Source organism: Haemaphysalis longicornis, unplaced genomic scaffold, assembly GCF_048455015.1.
Source record: "Haemaphysalis longicornis isolate Haplotype H1 unplaced genomic scaffold, Haemaphysalis longicornis Haplotype H1 scaffold_1, whole genome shotgun sequence".
NCBI classification, from domain to species: Eukaryota; Metazoa; Arthropoda; class Arachnida; order Ixodida; family Ixodidae; genus Haemaphysalis; species Haemaphysalis longicornis.
The window spans coordinates 1,377,163-1,393,839 of NW_027526203.1; the positions used below are offsets into that span (position 1 = coordinate 1,377,163).

A 16,677-nucleotide genomic window follows, 5' to 3' on the forward strand; every position below is an offset into this window, starting at 1 on the left:
TAAACACACCATGCCTAAAGTGTATATATTTAAATGGGCTTTGTGCAGTGCAGTAGGTACAAGTTCCCAATGGGGTTTTCTCATGATAAATGACATTCAAAGCTGTTAGAAAAGAAAAAAAAAAGCTAAACTTGCTAAATGAACGTACTTACATAGAGCTACATGGGTTGCATCAACCGCCTGTATATAAAAGAGGGGCTGAAAAATTTTGGGCGACTGAAAAATTGCTAACAGTTCGGGTTTTGAGAAACCAATATATTAGTCAAGAACTCCAGCTGCTTTTCTCCCATCATACCAGGCTTCTTGTCACAGGAGTACATGTTCAGGCCATGATATCAATTGAGAACACTGACAAGAGCCTAAAGTGTTCAAAATCTGATGGCCTTTTCACCTTTTCCAACCACAACTGCTTTGTCGTGTCCATTGGTTACACATGAAACAGGAGTGTAAAATGAGACGTGTGTGATTCAATTGGCTATTCCATGCATGTGATGAATGCATCCGATTTTATTGGCGGTGTGGTACAGGTCATGGGCTTAGTACCATCATAACAATGACCGACAGTAAAGCTGGTTAAATCTAGTGGTAGCGAGTGATCTGCACAGCGTTAAAATAAGAAATAATAGTAGGCAGGTCTTAGTGAAGGGGTAAACCTCACTCATAGGGGTGGATTGTACATTCAAATAAAAAATTCTTACCTTCCCGCCTAGAATCTCGTGGTGTGACAATGACGATGTTGATATTCAGGCTATGTGGGGCAGCATTTGTGACCGTGGTGCTGTTGTAGTCAGACCAAAGAGGGGCAGTTGTGGATTGCTGCTGCTTTTAAATTGGGAATTTTTTTTTATTGTGAAAGTTACTTTTTATGTGTAAGCATTGGGCAGTTACAATTTTTTTGTAGCCCAGACAGCTCCTGTATGGTTGCAGCATACAGGTGATGGCTTTGAGCTGCAGTGGAAAAATCTGTGATGGTGCATCAAGGGTGGCTTCATTTTTTTTTTCTTCTGTTTTGGCTGCTTTCATTCAGGGACGCACAAACCTTCCACCCGAAAAAGTTCCCTGGAATGCACTGCGTATTCTTTTTGGCCAGTGCATATATGGTGGCAAGATCGACAATGACTTTGATCAGGTAAGGATCAGGAGGGACGAAAGACCAGTTGTGCTCTCTTCCGACGAATTTGACGGTCAAGGGAAAATTGTGAGGATTGAGGGCCAGCTGAGGAGGCGGGGCCTTGCCAACTTTAGCTTACCAGGCTAGCATACAGGATCTCGTGGACATTATTTCGACTGGTATAGCCAGAGCAAGAATACTTAACCGTACTAGTCGCGTTGACGCTTTCACGGGTTCGAGTACTCGTACACGAGTAAAGACTTGAACGCTTCGGCAGCGAATTGAGGTTTTATTGCCCAAAAGGCACATGTAACGTGTAACACGAAGTAAGCCCAGCTGGGAAAGGTGCAGCACATCCCGTGTTGTACTGTACGGCTGCTAGAAGTAGCTCTGTTCCAGTTGTGGCAGCAAGAAAGGGCTTCACTCAAGGAGGCACACTGTGCAGTACAAGCAGAAGTGCCATTCTCCTGCATTGCGAGCAGAGCGCGTGCACTTGTTTTATTTCCTCCTATCTTTGCAGAGATTGCACATGATGTTAGGCACACTTGTGACCTTCCCTCCAAATTGCTTTTGCAGATAACTCACAGGAAACAAGTCAGAATTGAGAAGGAGCTACATTGATACCTTGCAGCAGCGGTCTTCTTTCAGCGTGGGAGATAACTTCCTTCTGTGTGTTTTTGTTCTGTCCGAGTTAGGTGTGTGAGCTATCTTTGAAAGAAGCAGTGTTGGCCATAGGTCGTGGTGCAGTCTGTAGCCACCAAATGCTGGAGGTTTTATGAGTCCTGCCCAGTTTGTTGTCTGAGGGAGTGTGGCATAATTGAGATGTTTCTTTGGGCTGCACGTTATGTTATGCAAAGGCGTTATGCGCCAAAATACGCTGAGAAAGTGAAGGGCCGATTTTACATTTGAACGACTTCACTATATTGAGGTTTACTGTACTCTTGATGTGCTCCTTGTTTTGTTTCCTTCTCTCCAGCGTTTGTTGAACTCCTTCCTCAACAAACTGTTCACGGCCAAAAGCTTCGAGCCAGACTTCATGCTTATCGAGCCCAGTGCCGGAGAGAGCAAGGACAAGGGCATTGCCAGTCCCGAAGGAATACGGTGAGCTGTTCAGGCTCTGCAAACACAAGTTGTCTGATGATACTCAGCTATTTAATCTCTTCACCCTCTGTGAGGCACTAAAAAAATGTCATGAACCATGTTTGCAGATTGTTAGGCTGGTTGGGTGCTGAAAGGCATTGGTTGTGGGCCTGTGCCAAGTCAGCTTGCTATTCTGGAACTTGGCTGAGGAAACTGCTGTCATTGTTTGCAGATATCATGTAAACTAGACCATAGGTTGCCCCATTAATATGAAATGAAAATAGCTGTCTAAAAATGTTCTGAAAACTTCACCAGAAGCATCATTTCCTGCCCTTGTCTGCCATGGGCACTCACTCGTCAGAGCTGTTCGAACTTGATAGGCAAAGCCCTTGCGTTTCATAGAATGGCTCATCGAAGACTTCTAAATCTCCTTTACAGTCCTTTGTGCGTGAGCTCAGTCTATTTGCTATGAATGGCCTCTGATGTGACCAGTAGAAATCTTGCACAAAACTCAAGAATGAAGTCTGCTACCGCTTTCTTGAACTTAGTGCAGCATCCCGCAATTTCATGGAATAATTACTTTCTACGGCGGCGCGTTAACAATTTCAACTTCTGATTACGCCAGGATGAAATGCTTTTCTTGGACATGCCAAAGTGGTGCTGTGCCATTGTCATTTTTTTTTTACATGAAGCGCGTTGACCCAGTTAGTATTTATGTTATTGTGTGCTGCAGTCTTTTCTTTTTATCTAATTGCTGTGCTGTTGTTACGGGCCCTCCAATGCTTGAGTTGCTGGCAGGCACCTTGCTTAACTCTTGGACTAGCTCTCAAATACTGCTGCCTGTTCTTGATGTCCAGGCGCGATCAGTTCCTGCACTGGGTTGAGTCGCTGACTGACCAGCAGACACCATCCTGGCTTGGCCTGCCGAACAACGCGGAAAAGGTGCTGCTCACCAACAGGGGTGAGTGGTGGGGTGCACCATTCCTTAATTTCGGCAGAACTTTACTGGAGCAGTGGGTTCGCTGGGAGTGTGCTGCTGCAGGGGCCACTTTTGTTTGCCTCCTCTGCTGAGGAAGCTTTTGTGCTTCCTCACCGTGGTGTAACACCGTGTGGTGGTGTAACAGGGACTGTGTTACTTCATCTGAAGCCTTACTCGCTACACAATGCTAGGTGAATATTTTGTTACCTTTCTTTGGTTTACAATTGCAGGGAACTAGCCAGCAGCGAGCTGGGGACACTGTACCCGGTTTCATACTTTCGTGCATTAAAGGAGCACTGGCACGAAAATATTATGTTCCACTTTTATTGCTTTTATTGATGCTCAATGGTCTGGCGAACCCGAAACAGCACTTTAGCGGCCTGAAAGTCATTTGTCTCAAATTCCCGCGCTTTCATCCCGAAAGGCACATATGACAGAACCCTGGCGTGACCTCACCCCTTTGTGCGGACGTCAAAACACTGCGGAGGCTGGTGGGGGCGTTGTTTTGACCGCGCCGCTGCCGGAGCTGCGCGGCTGAGCTGCCTCAAGGGGCTAGGTGGAAATTCGGTGACATGATGGCAACTTCTATTGCGATAGTGGCGAGTTGTGTGAAAACGGCGTCCATCGGACACGGAGTTCCAATGATTTCAAACGTCCCGCCAAAGCTAAAAACGGCGCCTGGTGGACAACTGACGCCATCTGGCGTATTTATTGACAACTCATTTTTCAATTTTATTATTGTTTGTTATTTCGCGTGCAGAGACCGCGCCAAGAGTGAAATTTGAACCCGCAATAGTGGCGAGTTGTGTGAAAGCTGCGTCTGCTGTATTTGGGCTGTATTTATAAACAAAACGGACTTCCTATCTGACAACTGCGGCTTTACACATTGATGTGTAGGGTCTGGAAAACGTACGGTGGGGATATTTTGCCAAATGCGCCGTGTCATATCGCGTTATCACCTTCATGATAGCCTGGCACTCGTGTCAGATTACTGCTACGGAGCGATGCGCGACACTTCTCAAGAACACTGGATTTTTTTTTCTAGTTTTTTACCACTAAAGGGAAAAGGATTTTGTGTCAGAACACAAAAAAGTGTGCTTGGATGCGTGACCGACTTACACTCTAGTGGCTTCGAGGAGTGGCACAGCGGTCAGTTCCGCTAGGCTGACGGGCCCACAAAAATACAAAACTTGGTGTACAGCGTTGATATATATATTGAATCATATCCAAGAAATGTAGGAACAGTTTGTATATCTTAGAATTTCTAAAATAATTTTGAGGCTCGTTACAATCGCCTATATACCGTAAAAACCCGCGTATAATACCGACCCGCGTATAATACGAGGTGTAATTCGGGGCAGCAAAATCGGAAAAAACGTTTTCATCCGCATATAATGCGAGGTAAACAGCACAGAAAACATTTATTTGCACTGCAGTTACCGTTCAGTCATTGTCAGTTTTCGTACACGCGGCTATAAACATTTGTGCGACTTTTGTCTCCCTTGTTAAGTGAACCAAAATCAGCCTTTCTCGTAGTAACAAATACACCCGCACAAATATTGGCCGTCGTATTTGGGAAGTGCGAGAACTAAACTGCTCCTCTCCTAAACAATAGATTATATTTTTGTTCGATTCCCAAGTGAAGTATTTACTTTCAGTTTCAGTTTATTATTCGTTCAAAATAACAAAGTTCACAGTCAGTAGTATGCAGACGAGGGTCCCAAAGTCGGGCGACTGCAGCGGGACCCTCGGTTAATAATAACATTGAAAAGAATAATTATACAGCAAGCAAAATTACATAACGAAAGTGAATAGTGAAAGTACTAGAAAACAACAACAAACATATAAGCATCCTCAATGCGACAAAGCGCATAGTAATCAGTTACACAAACAGACATAAGTATGTCATAAGAGAGAAAACCTAAATTTACAAACATTTTCTAATTACGGGCACACTTTAATATCAGAACTAATTATTGTTGTCAACCTAGTTATACAAGATTAAGTTTTTAAGTTCATGTTTGAATGCATGCAAAGAAGATGATGATTTTAGAGTATAGGGCAAGCTATTCCATAATTTAATCACCGTGAAGGACGATGTCGTTTTGCCATAGTTGGTGTTATATTTAGGTAAAAGAAAGTTGTGATTGTGGGCGAACCTAGTGCTATTGGTGTTAGTGAGTAATCTAGGATCGATTAAATCCAACGCAAGCTGTTTGTTAAGCTGTTTAAATAACATTATGGTTAAGTGAAAGTTAAACAAGCCAGACACAGTAAGAATGCAGTTAGCCTGAAGGAGTGCAGTAGCATTAGAATAAAATGAACTGTTGGTAATAATGCGTATGGCCTGATTCTGAATGTGCTGTACGGACAAAAGATGAGTGTTATATGTATTTCCCCAAGACGTATAGCCATAGGTGATGTGACTATGTATAAAGGCAAAGTATAAAGACAATAAGGCTTCAAGTGAAAAAAATGGACGAGATTTGATGAGTGTTCGTATACCAAATGCTGTTTTTTGTTTAACGTAAAGAATGTGATTAGTGAACTTCAAATAAGGGTCTAATTTTATGCCCAGAAAACACACACAGTCAGATGCAGGGATGAAATGATGGTCAATGGACACTTGTGGTATAAAAGGTAGCACTTTTTGAGAAGTTTTAAAAACCATGAACTGAGTTTTGAGTGGATTTAAAATAAGGTTGTTTAAACGACACCATTCAACAACATTAGCCAGTTGCTTGTTCAACATATTGATCAGAGTAGGTAATGATTTATGCGAAATGGAAATAGTTGTATCATCAGCGTAAAGAATAACTTTGGAATCATCAAGGCAGTCAGGCAAATCATTAATATAGATACAAAACAGTAAGGGCCCAAGAATAGAACCCTGTGGTACCCCTTGATTAAATATTTTAAGGTTGGAATTAACGCCCCCTATGCACACTGATTGTTCGCGATTAAGTAGGTAATCTTTGATGAAGGGGAAGGAGCGTTAGATTTGGTTTAGTTTAAAGTAAAACGTTTTCAACAGTACCTGTCTCTGGTTAAAGTAGAAAACAGCGGTAGATAGGAAGTGTTTTCGTGTTTTAGTGCGTCATTTAGCTCTGGAGGCGGGCTTATAGTTTCAGATCCCTTTTATAATTCGATTCTCGATGTGCACACAGGGGAAAAAATACTGGGCCGATATTCACGAAGCTGTTTGCCTGTAATGCATAGTAGAAATAGTGATTTATCTCCGCACGCATGCGATTTGTTCCCTTCAGAGAGGGCGACGTGATAGCCGAGGGGTCGGCTATAATAAAAGCTGCTTTTCGATATCGCATACGACCAAATAGCTTTGTAAATCAGGGTCCGTTTTTTACTTGCAATGCCGAAAATTGCTATTCCGGCAGTTATTATGATGGAAAAAATTACTGTCGGGCGGTCTACTTCATCTCGATTGATAGCAACGGGATGCCGGAATTGCGCCCAACTCCATTATCATGGGCAAACGTTAGTGGAAGTTCTTCTGTGGAAATAAAAAAGCGAAACGCGGCGCTACCACGCGCATTTGAAGGCGGCTCTGAGCGGCCGCCGGCTCTGGCGTGGTTGCTTCCGTTCCCTCACGTACGTCACGTCCGGCCGCCGCTATGGCCGCCTTTTCTATTCAGTTTCAGTTCCGAAAACGCGAATGTCGCGAGCCGTTTGCGTCGCGTGCGTTGATGTTTGAAGCGCAGTATTTTGCATTTCGCACCCTTTTTATATGAACTGTTAGGTGACATTATTTTTACGTTGTCGAAAATTTGAGTGCAGTTGGCCTTTAAAGGAGTACTGACACCAATTTTCTGCGTTAATATTATTGCACAGTTCGCTTCTTTTGCTCAACAGAATACCCTGGCTAAAATATGAGCTGCCTGCGACACAAATTTAAGAACACCTTTTAATTGGATCTCATTTTATTGCTCCGACGGAACAGCACGCGGAGTGGCACTCAGCAAATGGACATCAGCGTGACGTCATCCCGGGGTAGCCAAAAGAAATGATGCGGACACCGCTCGTCAAAAACTTGTGACGTCACTTCACGCGCGCAGCCCCGCAAGCGGCGAGCGGGTGCTGGCGCATTTACAAATGGGTGCACTTAGCCAGAGCTACAAGCATAACCGCTGCCCAGAAAGGCCATGTTGGCAAAAATAAAGTTCCACACACAGGAAAGGAAGTGACAGTATAGCCCGGAATCGCAATAGAAGTCGCCATCAGGGCTTTTATTGAGAGCGGTCATGGAATTTCCGCTGCAATGGTAGGCCTAGCACCTTCAGGTAGCTCAGCCGTTCAGCTCTGGCGGCGGCGCGGTCGAAACAACGCCCCCACTGGCCTCCACAGTGTTTTGACGCCCGCACAAAGTGTTCCGGGATTCTGCCATATGCACCTTTCAGGCTGAAAGCGCGGGAAATTGGACGAATGATTTTCAGGCTGTTCAATGTAATTAATTATCGCGCGCTGAAGTATTTAAAGTGCTGTGTCGGGTTCGCCAGACCATTAACCCTTTGCGGTCCATTGCCGGGCTCCTCCCAACAATGCGACATGGCCGCACCGGTCCGCTGTCGGGCACTGCCCGGCAAGCTTTCTCACAGTTTAACTCTTTCGCTACCGCAGAAAATTGACCAATTTTGGGGGGTCCAAGAAAACATTTTTTTTTCTGCTAAAAATTTATTTAGGCACTAATTGCAGGAGCACAAAATGCAGATTATTTAACGGCATTTCCAATAACACCAGTTTTTTAAAGGTTTTCATATATCATAGTTGTGAAAAAAAATATCAAAATCAAAAGTTTTGTCAAGTTGTCGAAAAAAATGATAAAAAAGGAGTTGTGTATATCAAACCACGGGTAGTAGAAAAAAATTAGAATATACATTTTGCAGGGAAACATTTCAAAAACACACCCTAAAAAAAATGTCGACTTGCGCGGAACAGTTTTTCAGATATAAAAAAAAAATGTTAGCACGCACGGTGCTCGTGTCATGCGGTGAAGCCCAACCTCTAATTCAAACTGTGCAATTTTGGGTGGTTCCTTGGAATAAATCTGGCGGTTTGACGTTATCAGAGGCACCAATTTGCCCCCACATAACGTAAAAACATCTTGTCAATGGCTGAATTTGCATTTACAGCGAGCACAATATTTGGGACAAGCACGCGATGCAGAAAAAAACATGCATGAAGTTGAAAACGGAACGCCGTGGCTGATGTTTGTTGTCGTTCACGGTCAGTTATCTCTCAAAACATAAAGCTGAGCTTTATTATCATCTTCTTACTCGCAATTGTAGCCTTGCTCGCAAAAATGAGGTACGATGAGCTAGAATCGTCCCCTGCGATCTTTGGCCGAGTAGCAGTCGCGCGCTAAAAAAGATCAGCACAACGAGCCTCCTCTATTGCAGCGCCACCTAACATTTTTCAAATGAAACAGTACAAAAACTTATCAGAGACTTCGTCCGAATAGACAGTTCAACTAAGCAGCAACATTAGACACCCGGATATACCCTCGCATGAAAACGAAACTGGAAGGCGAACAGCTGGCAGTGTAAGGCCGGTTTGAAGCGCTGTCCTCGGCGGAACAGATATCTGGCGACTGGGTGTGACCTTTTGACTTGCATCTGAAGTTCTTATCGCAGAAATCGGGTTAGGGTGGGGGGAAATGAGGAGCGGCGTGCTTTGTTCGAGGATCAGTCGCGGACGCTTCAGGCGCCATGGCAGTTAGCCTTGAAGTTGGGTAACTGCGTAGTTGGGCTAAATATGAATTTCGCGATGCAGAAACGAAACCGAAACTGTTGTAAACTGTTTGGGAATGGTCCTGGGGTAAGTAGAACTACCAGAGTACTTAGGACAACTTGCGCAAAGGCAATAAAACTGCCTAAAATCATAAAGAAGCTTTGCAACCAGGCACTGCTTGACATTTTCAGCCGATTTCTGGGATTATTACTGTCAGAGCGTGAACCTGACGATTGAAAATCGTTTGCTAGTTCCCCATTCACGCCCTGATAGCAAAAAACAAGCGCTGGTGCAGAGTAATTACGAGTTGCACGCATTCTTCGTTGGTAGCATTGAGGCGCGATGACCACGCCCCTTTTCCACAACCAGGTGATTCAAAAGCGTGTCAAAAATCACGTTTCCGTTGCAAAAATGAAAACAAAACTGATTTTGAAAGGCCATTTTCTGATCTAACTCCGAACAGCTTTACTTGTTCGAGAAACGCCTGGAACGCTATGAAAAGGCGCTCCCAAAAGTATCGATCAAATTGATCGATTTTGATAGGCGCGGTAGCGAAAGAGTTAATTGCGTGCGCATTTTTCTCACTGTGCATGTGGCGCTATCTCTTAAGAAAGGCAAGAACGGCCTTGATTTCAGCTTTGTTTTTTTACGCTAGATGGCACGGCTTACGCGGTTTAACCCTTCGATTGTTCGAGGTGCGCGCAGCTCAGATTCGGCACCACTTGCAGCGAAATGGCCGCCTTCTCGCCGAGTGCCTTCTACGGCGACAATTCTGAAGCTCTGAGCGAAAGAGAAGGCGATTTTAGTGAAGAAGACAACAATGTGGCTCCATCGGATAGCGAAGAAAGTGATTCTACAGATGCGAGCGAGGAAGAAGACTATGGCGGTAGAGACAGTGGCAACAACCAGAACAACACAGGACCACGTGGAGCCGACTGGACAGCCTACTTGGATAATTTACCACATTTTGAACCTCTTCCCTTCACTGTCCCGAACCCCCCCCGCACGGGGCACCTTAAGCAATCTTGGTGACGGTACTGGCGATACCGCGGACCCCGAGCCCCCAAACATAAGCTGGATCCAACCGTGGTGATGTGTTTAGAGGTGGAGGGTTAGAAACCACGAACGGTGGCCGTCAGAGCCCAGGTCAAGCTCCGGCGGATGGGCTCCCTGTCTGTTTACCAGGCAGGGAGCTCCGGGACCTCTTTGGCTACCAGGGTAAGGCCAAAGAAGAAAGTACCCCCGTCTCCCTGCTTTTATACTATGCTATATGGCATTTTCAAACCCCCCCCCCCAGACGTGATCGGCCCCCGAAAAGGGGCCGCACCGAAGTATCTTTTCCTTCTTTGCCTTCTATCTCACTCCCAAAGCCAGATTACTACCCTCGTTTTTTGATCATTGAATCTGTGGACAAATCGAAGCCGGTTTCCTCTCAATTTGTATTTCTTGTTTCTAAATACCTTGAAGGTATCTTCGGCAAAACATATGACGCCAAAAAGCTCAGAACTGGTGAAGTGCTAGTTGAAGTTAAAACTCAGCAGCAATCCACAATCCTCCTGAAACAAACCCGCATGGCAGATCTGGAGATCAGGGTCACACCCCACCGCAGCCTCAACAGTTGTCAAGGTGTGATCTCTTAGGCAGATCTCCTAACCGAGACAGAGACTGATCTGCTCGAAGGCCTAAAAGACCAAGGCGTGACAGCAGTAAGGCGCATAGTCATCAGGAGAGACAACAAAGAAATAGCCACCAAACATCTGATCCTGACTTTCGACCGCTGCACACTGTCAACGCAGGTTTCATCCATTGTTCTGTCCGGCCGTACATCCCGAACCCGCGGCGCTGTTTCAAGTGCCAGAGGTTCGGGCATAGTACCAACTCCTGTCGAGGCAGAACAACATGTGCCAAATGCGCCCAGCACGATCATCTCTCCGAAAACTGCACTGCAACCAACTTCACCTGCCCGAATTGCCAGGGTCCACGCGCAGCATACTCTCGCGCATGTGAAAAGTTTCATCTTGAAAAAAAAAATCATTAACCTTAAGATAACCGAAAACATCACCTTCCCAGAGGCGCGAAAGAGGTTCGCCTCCTTCCCTCTGGGCAGGTACGCCGACGCAGCTCGCCGGGGGGCGGAGCGGCGTTTGGTTTCGGCGGGGACCCAGTACCGCGAGTCGGACTTGGTCCCGCCCCCGCCCCCCCCCTGGGTTGCCTATGGCAGCCCAACCTGCCTCCGCACCGCTCGCTCACCCAGCAGCGGATGTGGTGGCAACAACGTCTGTTGGGGATGCCGGTGCATCCACTGCTTCCTCTCCACCGGCCCAAAGCACACGCAAGGGCACGGAGATGGAGACGGAGGCAGTCGCAGCGACCCCCTCCCCCGCCTCACTGCCTGTGCCACCTGTGGTGCTCCCCACGCCTTCGGCACTGGCAGCACAGGCAAACAACACCCGAAAGGGTACCACGTCAAGGGGGCCCAGTCCGCTGGGCACCCCCTTGCCATCAGATGACGACATGGACGTCGAGCCCTTTCGGCTTTCATCGCAGCGGAAGGAACGGGCTGCGACGTCCAGGTCAGTAGAGAAGGCCAGAAAACCCCTTCCAAGAGTGCAAGCCCCGAAAGACCCTACATAAATAATCACACTCCAGTAGCTCTAACACATCATAATGGGAAGAGAAAACATAGTTCAATGGAACTGCAGAGGCCTTCTGAATAATCTTGACGACGTGCATGAGATTCTGCATGCCAATCAGCCAAGTTTAATGTGTGTCCATGAAACACATCTGAATTCCAAACACACAAATTTCTTGAATAGTTACCTGGTATACAGGAAAGACAGGGATGGCTGCACACACTCTTCTGGCGGTGTGGCCATAATTGCCCGCAAATCCTTAGCATGCCACCCTGTCACCTTGAACACCGTCCTTGAGGCTGTAGCCGTCCGCACAATAATATTTAATAGGTTGATAACGGTATGCTCCATCTACATTCCTCCTGATGTAGCACTTACGAGCTCTGACTTCGAGGCGCTGGTTGACCAGCTGCCCGAACCATACATCCTAACAGGCGACCTTAATGCTCACAACTCTCTTTGGGGCTCTTCTCGCACGGATGCCCGAGGTCGCCTGATAGAGAAGTTTTTAACATCCTCTGGAGCATGCCTTTTCAACAAGAAACAGCCTACATACCATAACACAGGTCACAACACATACTCACATCTTGACTTGGCTATTGGTTCTGCAATTCTCTTTCCATGTCTTGAATGGGGCGTGGGCACAGACCCATATGGTAGTGACCATTTCCCCACTTCATTAACGCATATAGGTACAGGCCCGAGCAGTCCACCTTCCCATAAAAGGTTTAATGAAGCTAGAGCTAACTGGTATACATTTACAGAGACATCCAAACTACACTACACGTCCATAACACACCTACACGTTGAAGAAGCTACCCAACTGCTCACGGCGCACATCCTCGACGCCGCCGAAAGGTCCATTCCCCACGCCTCTGTTGCCCCGCGCAACCAGCGGAGGCCGGGGTGGAAAGAGGACTGCAGGCGGGCGCGAGAGGCCCAGAACAAGGCGTGGGGTTTCCTTCGCCAGTACCCCACGTCAGATAACCTCATTTTTTTTAAACGGGCAAAGGCTTTTGGGAAGCGAGTGCGTCGTGAGGCGAAAAGGTAGAGTTGGCGCACCTTCCTCACTTCCATCAACTCGTACACTGACACACACAAAGTCTGGACACGAATACGAAAACTAAAAGGACAACAGACACACAGCCTGCCCCTGGTTAGTACAACAGGGGACACACTGAAAGACCAGGCTGACACACTCGCACAACACTTCCAACACGTTTCCAGTTCAGCACACTACACAAACACCTTCATGAAACACGACTCGTGGCCGAAAAGAAGCCTTTACATGACAATGACAGGTCAGCCACCTCTTATAACTCCGAGTTCACGCTTCATGAGCTGAGGAGTGCTCTGAGCACGTGTAAACCCTCAGCTCCAGGCCCAGACAACATTACATATACAATGATACAGAACTTACACACAGACACTCTTGTAACACTTCTTCACCTTTTCAACAAGATATGGCTTTCGGGGCACATTCCAAAGTCTTCGAGGGACGCCATAGTTGTAGCATTCTTGAAAGAAGGGAAGGACCCTTCTTCTCCCGCTAGCTATCGACCCATTGCCCTGACCAGCTACCTGTGCAAGCTTCTCGAGAAGATGATAAACTGGAGGCTCGTGTACTTTTTGGAGTATAACGGCCTTCTCGAGAGCTGCCAGGCAGGCTTCAGGGCGGGGCGATCCACGAATGATCAACTCGTAGCTCTTGAATCGTATATTAAGGATGCCTTCGTGCATAAACAGTACTGCGTAACTGTGTTTTTCGACCTCGAAAAGGCTTATGATACCGCTTGGCGTTATGGAATCCTTACTGACCTCAAGTCATTCGGTGTTTCTGGTAATATGTTTAACACTCTTGCTAGTTATTTGTCGGAGAGAACCTTTCGCGTCAGAGTTGGTTCTGCACTGTCAAAGGTACATGTGCAAGAAAATGGCGTGCCGCATGGTGGAGTGTTGAGCTGCACGCTCTTCATAGTTAAGATGAACTCTCTTGGAAAGGCATTGCCACCCACAATCTCTTATTCCATGTATGTAGACGACGTCCAGATATCCTTTAAATCATGCAACATGTCCATCTGCGAACGTCAAGTCCAGCTCGGCGTCAAGAAGCTTGCCGGCTGGGCATACAAGAATGGTTTTAAAATTAATCCCGGAAAGAGCTCTTGTGTTGTATTCTCCAGGAAGCGTGGGGTCCACCCGGACCCAGACATCACTCTTGCAAATGTGCCAATTCCTGTGAACAAGGAGCACAAGTTTTTAGGCATTTTATTCGATGAAAAACTTACATTCATTCCTCATATCAAACAGCTCAAATGTAAATGCCTAAAAACAATGAATATTCTTAAGGTTCTCTCACATCAATCTTATGGGGCCGACAAACAACTCCTGCTGCGCCTGTACACAGCGTTGGTGGGGTCTCAGCTCGACTACGGCAGTGTCGTGTATGGGTCGGCGACAAAGACCGCACTGAGAAGGCTCGACCCAGTGCTGCATCTTGGCCTTCGCCTCTCATGCGGCGCTTTCCGCACTAGCCCTGTCGAAAGCCTTTATGTCGAGTGCGACAAGTGGTGTCTAGGGCATCAGCGGGAGTATGTTGATCTGCTATATGCATCTAAGATTGTGTCCCTTACCAACCATCCTTTTAATCCCATCATGGACAATACATCAAACTTGCAACTCTTTTTAAACAGGCCATCTATTTCCTTACCTTTCTCTCTCAGAGTTAGGGAGGAGGCTTTTGCACTCACGGTTCCTCTTTCAGACATGCACAAGACACCCATCCATAATTTATTTCCACCATGGCATCCACATCCTATATCATGCGACCTATCATTCACATTAGTAGAAAAAAATAGGGTACCCAGGAGTGCAATTCTGCAGCACTTCCTGTTCCTGCAGGACAAGTACAGGTGCGCAGAATTCTATAGCGACGCGTCGAAAACTGGTTTTAGTGTATCTTGTGCAGCGCACGGACCAAATTTTACCGTAACCAGGTCACTGTGGGATCCCTGGCAATGAGACTGCTGATCAAATGGCTGGTGCTGCTGCTCTCATGACCACAGTTGACATAACAACAGTACCTTACACCGACCTAAAGACACACATCAGACGAGTTTCGTAACACATGGCAATTACGCTGGAGTTGCTAAGAGTTGCTAAGCGGCGACGAGAGGCGGCGCTGCAGTCGCGCGCAAACTGCAGTGTCCGGTGCCTATAAAACTAACATAAAGAAGCTATCCTCCTGCTTTGTTTCATTCATGATATAGTCGTTGTGGGGCAACTTTTCATTTTATGCGACAGCCTTAACCACAAGTGTGAGTGTTGTAATAAGGGCAATGAGAATTTGGTTATGAGACATTTGAAAATATTTTGGTTGGTTCTTCTATGTTCATTATGTTACCATCATTGCATACAAGAGACACGGTTACAAGAGACACTCTGTTACTAAGGGAAACTTGTTTAGCTCTGTAGAGTAAATTCTTTACTATTTAGAAGAGGCGTGATGCAAGAGGAGCCTTATATAGAAGAACTTGTGGAAAGCTGCCGTGAAGATGAAGCTTGCGCCTGCATCCAAGACACCATAGAGGTTCCAGAATTTTTTGAGGAAAGGCAGAAAGTGTGTGCAGTTGAGGCTGACGAACATATGAGAGCACCTTAATGGTATTGGGAGCAACTGAGGTTTGCAAAGTGAAGTGCTTGTGGGCTAATGTACGGGATAACAGAGGACCCCGGCTATTCGGGATATAAGCTGATATTTGCAGTCAATAAAGCTACTATGAAAGACTGTAAGCCGTAGTGATCATTTTATTATCGACCTGTCTAAACTGCTGTACCACTGCGCTGCTGATGAGCTTATTTCAGAAGGTGCGTGAAATATGAACAGACAAGGCCACCTGCCGCGGTGGTTCAGTGGCTAAGGTGTTGTGCTGCTGAGCCCAAGGACATGGGTTCGATCCCTGCTGTGCCGGCCCCTTTTCTGATGGTGAAAAATGAAAGGCCCCGTGTGTTGAGATTTCGGCTCACAATAAAGGACTCTAGGTGTGCTAAATCAATTTGTAGCTCTTCACTACAGTGTGCCTCTCAGCCCAGGCTCGCGAAACCCCTAAAATTTGCATTTTTGAATTCAACAGACGAAGCCTAGTGGATGTCTCGCTTTGCCTGCTGTTTCAAGCAGAGCGGCATGTTTGCTAGTCTACCTGTCTTTGTGCGGGGCAAAAGAGCAGTATTTTGCTTCCTTTCTCCGCCAGAACCATGGATGAAAAAGAAGCTTTGCACTGTCAGTCTGCGCTATTTGTGGTTCACCCGCTCAAAGCATGAACCGGTGACGTCGCGGAATGCAGTCTGAATTGGGGATTTGTCCGTTGGGTCAGTCGGCCTCTACGAGGCATGCCCTTCTCACCAAATGCCCTGAACGTGTCTCCTCCTGCTCTTCCCCCTGGCAGGCAGTGACCTGATAGCGAAGCTGCTCAAGATGCAGCTGCTAGAGGATGATGATGAGCCGGCGTACGCGGCCGAGGAAGGGGAGCGTTCCATGGTGGGCGACGGACGCCCCGCATGGATGGCAACACTGCAGCACTCGGGCACCACCTGGCTGCGCCTGCTGCCGCCCAGCCTCAACAGTCTACGCCGCACCAAGGACAACATTGGCGACCCCCTGTACCGCTGCCTCGAGCGCGAGGTCAACATGGGCTCCAAGCTGCTCAAGGTGCCCACATCTGTTTCTCCAAGTAGCTCTGACCTGTGATAATTCGTTCTGACCTATGTTCACTCGCAGCTGTTTTATGAACATGCAGTTATTCCCCTGTTAAGGGCACCATAGCAACTTTCATGGGTCAGATGTTTAATTGGCCAGTTTGTGCTTAGTTGTGTTTTTTTCCGACAGATCTGCACTTGAATTTGCACAGTATATTATGTGGGAATTACTGGGAAAAGATCTGGTGCCATTGTAAAGTCAAAGCTTGGGGACGTACGAGTGCATTTTCTTGTTTTAGTTAGTGTGTTGAGGCAGAGACGGTAGGTTTTTTGAGCTTGCTACACACAAAGAATGCCCTACAAAGCAAAGGTGTATTGTGAAAACGACTCCACATTAGCACATCAAGACTGCTCCTGAAAAAGGTGCTATATCC

The 16,677-nt window shown here is 46.6% G+C and overlaps 1 protein-coding gene across 1 annotated transcript in view; it reads left to right on the forward strand.

Annotated features, from left to right (window-relative positions):
• LOC144174886 (dynein heavy chain, cytoplasmic-like) overlaps window positions 1-16,677 on the forward strand; it is a 408,801-nt gene that overhangs the window by 363,292 nt on the left and 28,832 nt on the right. Inside the window, exons 69-72 of the mRNA XM_077703850.1 lie at window positions 1,028-1,129; window positions 2,088-2,212; window positions 3,049-3,152; window positions 15,994-16,256. Coding sequence (XP_077559976.1) covers window positions 1,028-1,129; window positions 2,088-2,212; window positions 3,049-3,152; window positions 15,994-16,256 — 594 coding nt within the window. The remainder of the gene's footprint in view (window positions 1-1,027; window positions 1,130-2,087; window positions 2,213-3,048; window positions 3,153-15,993; window positions 16,257-16,677) is intronic.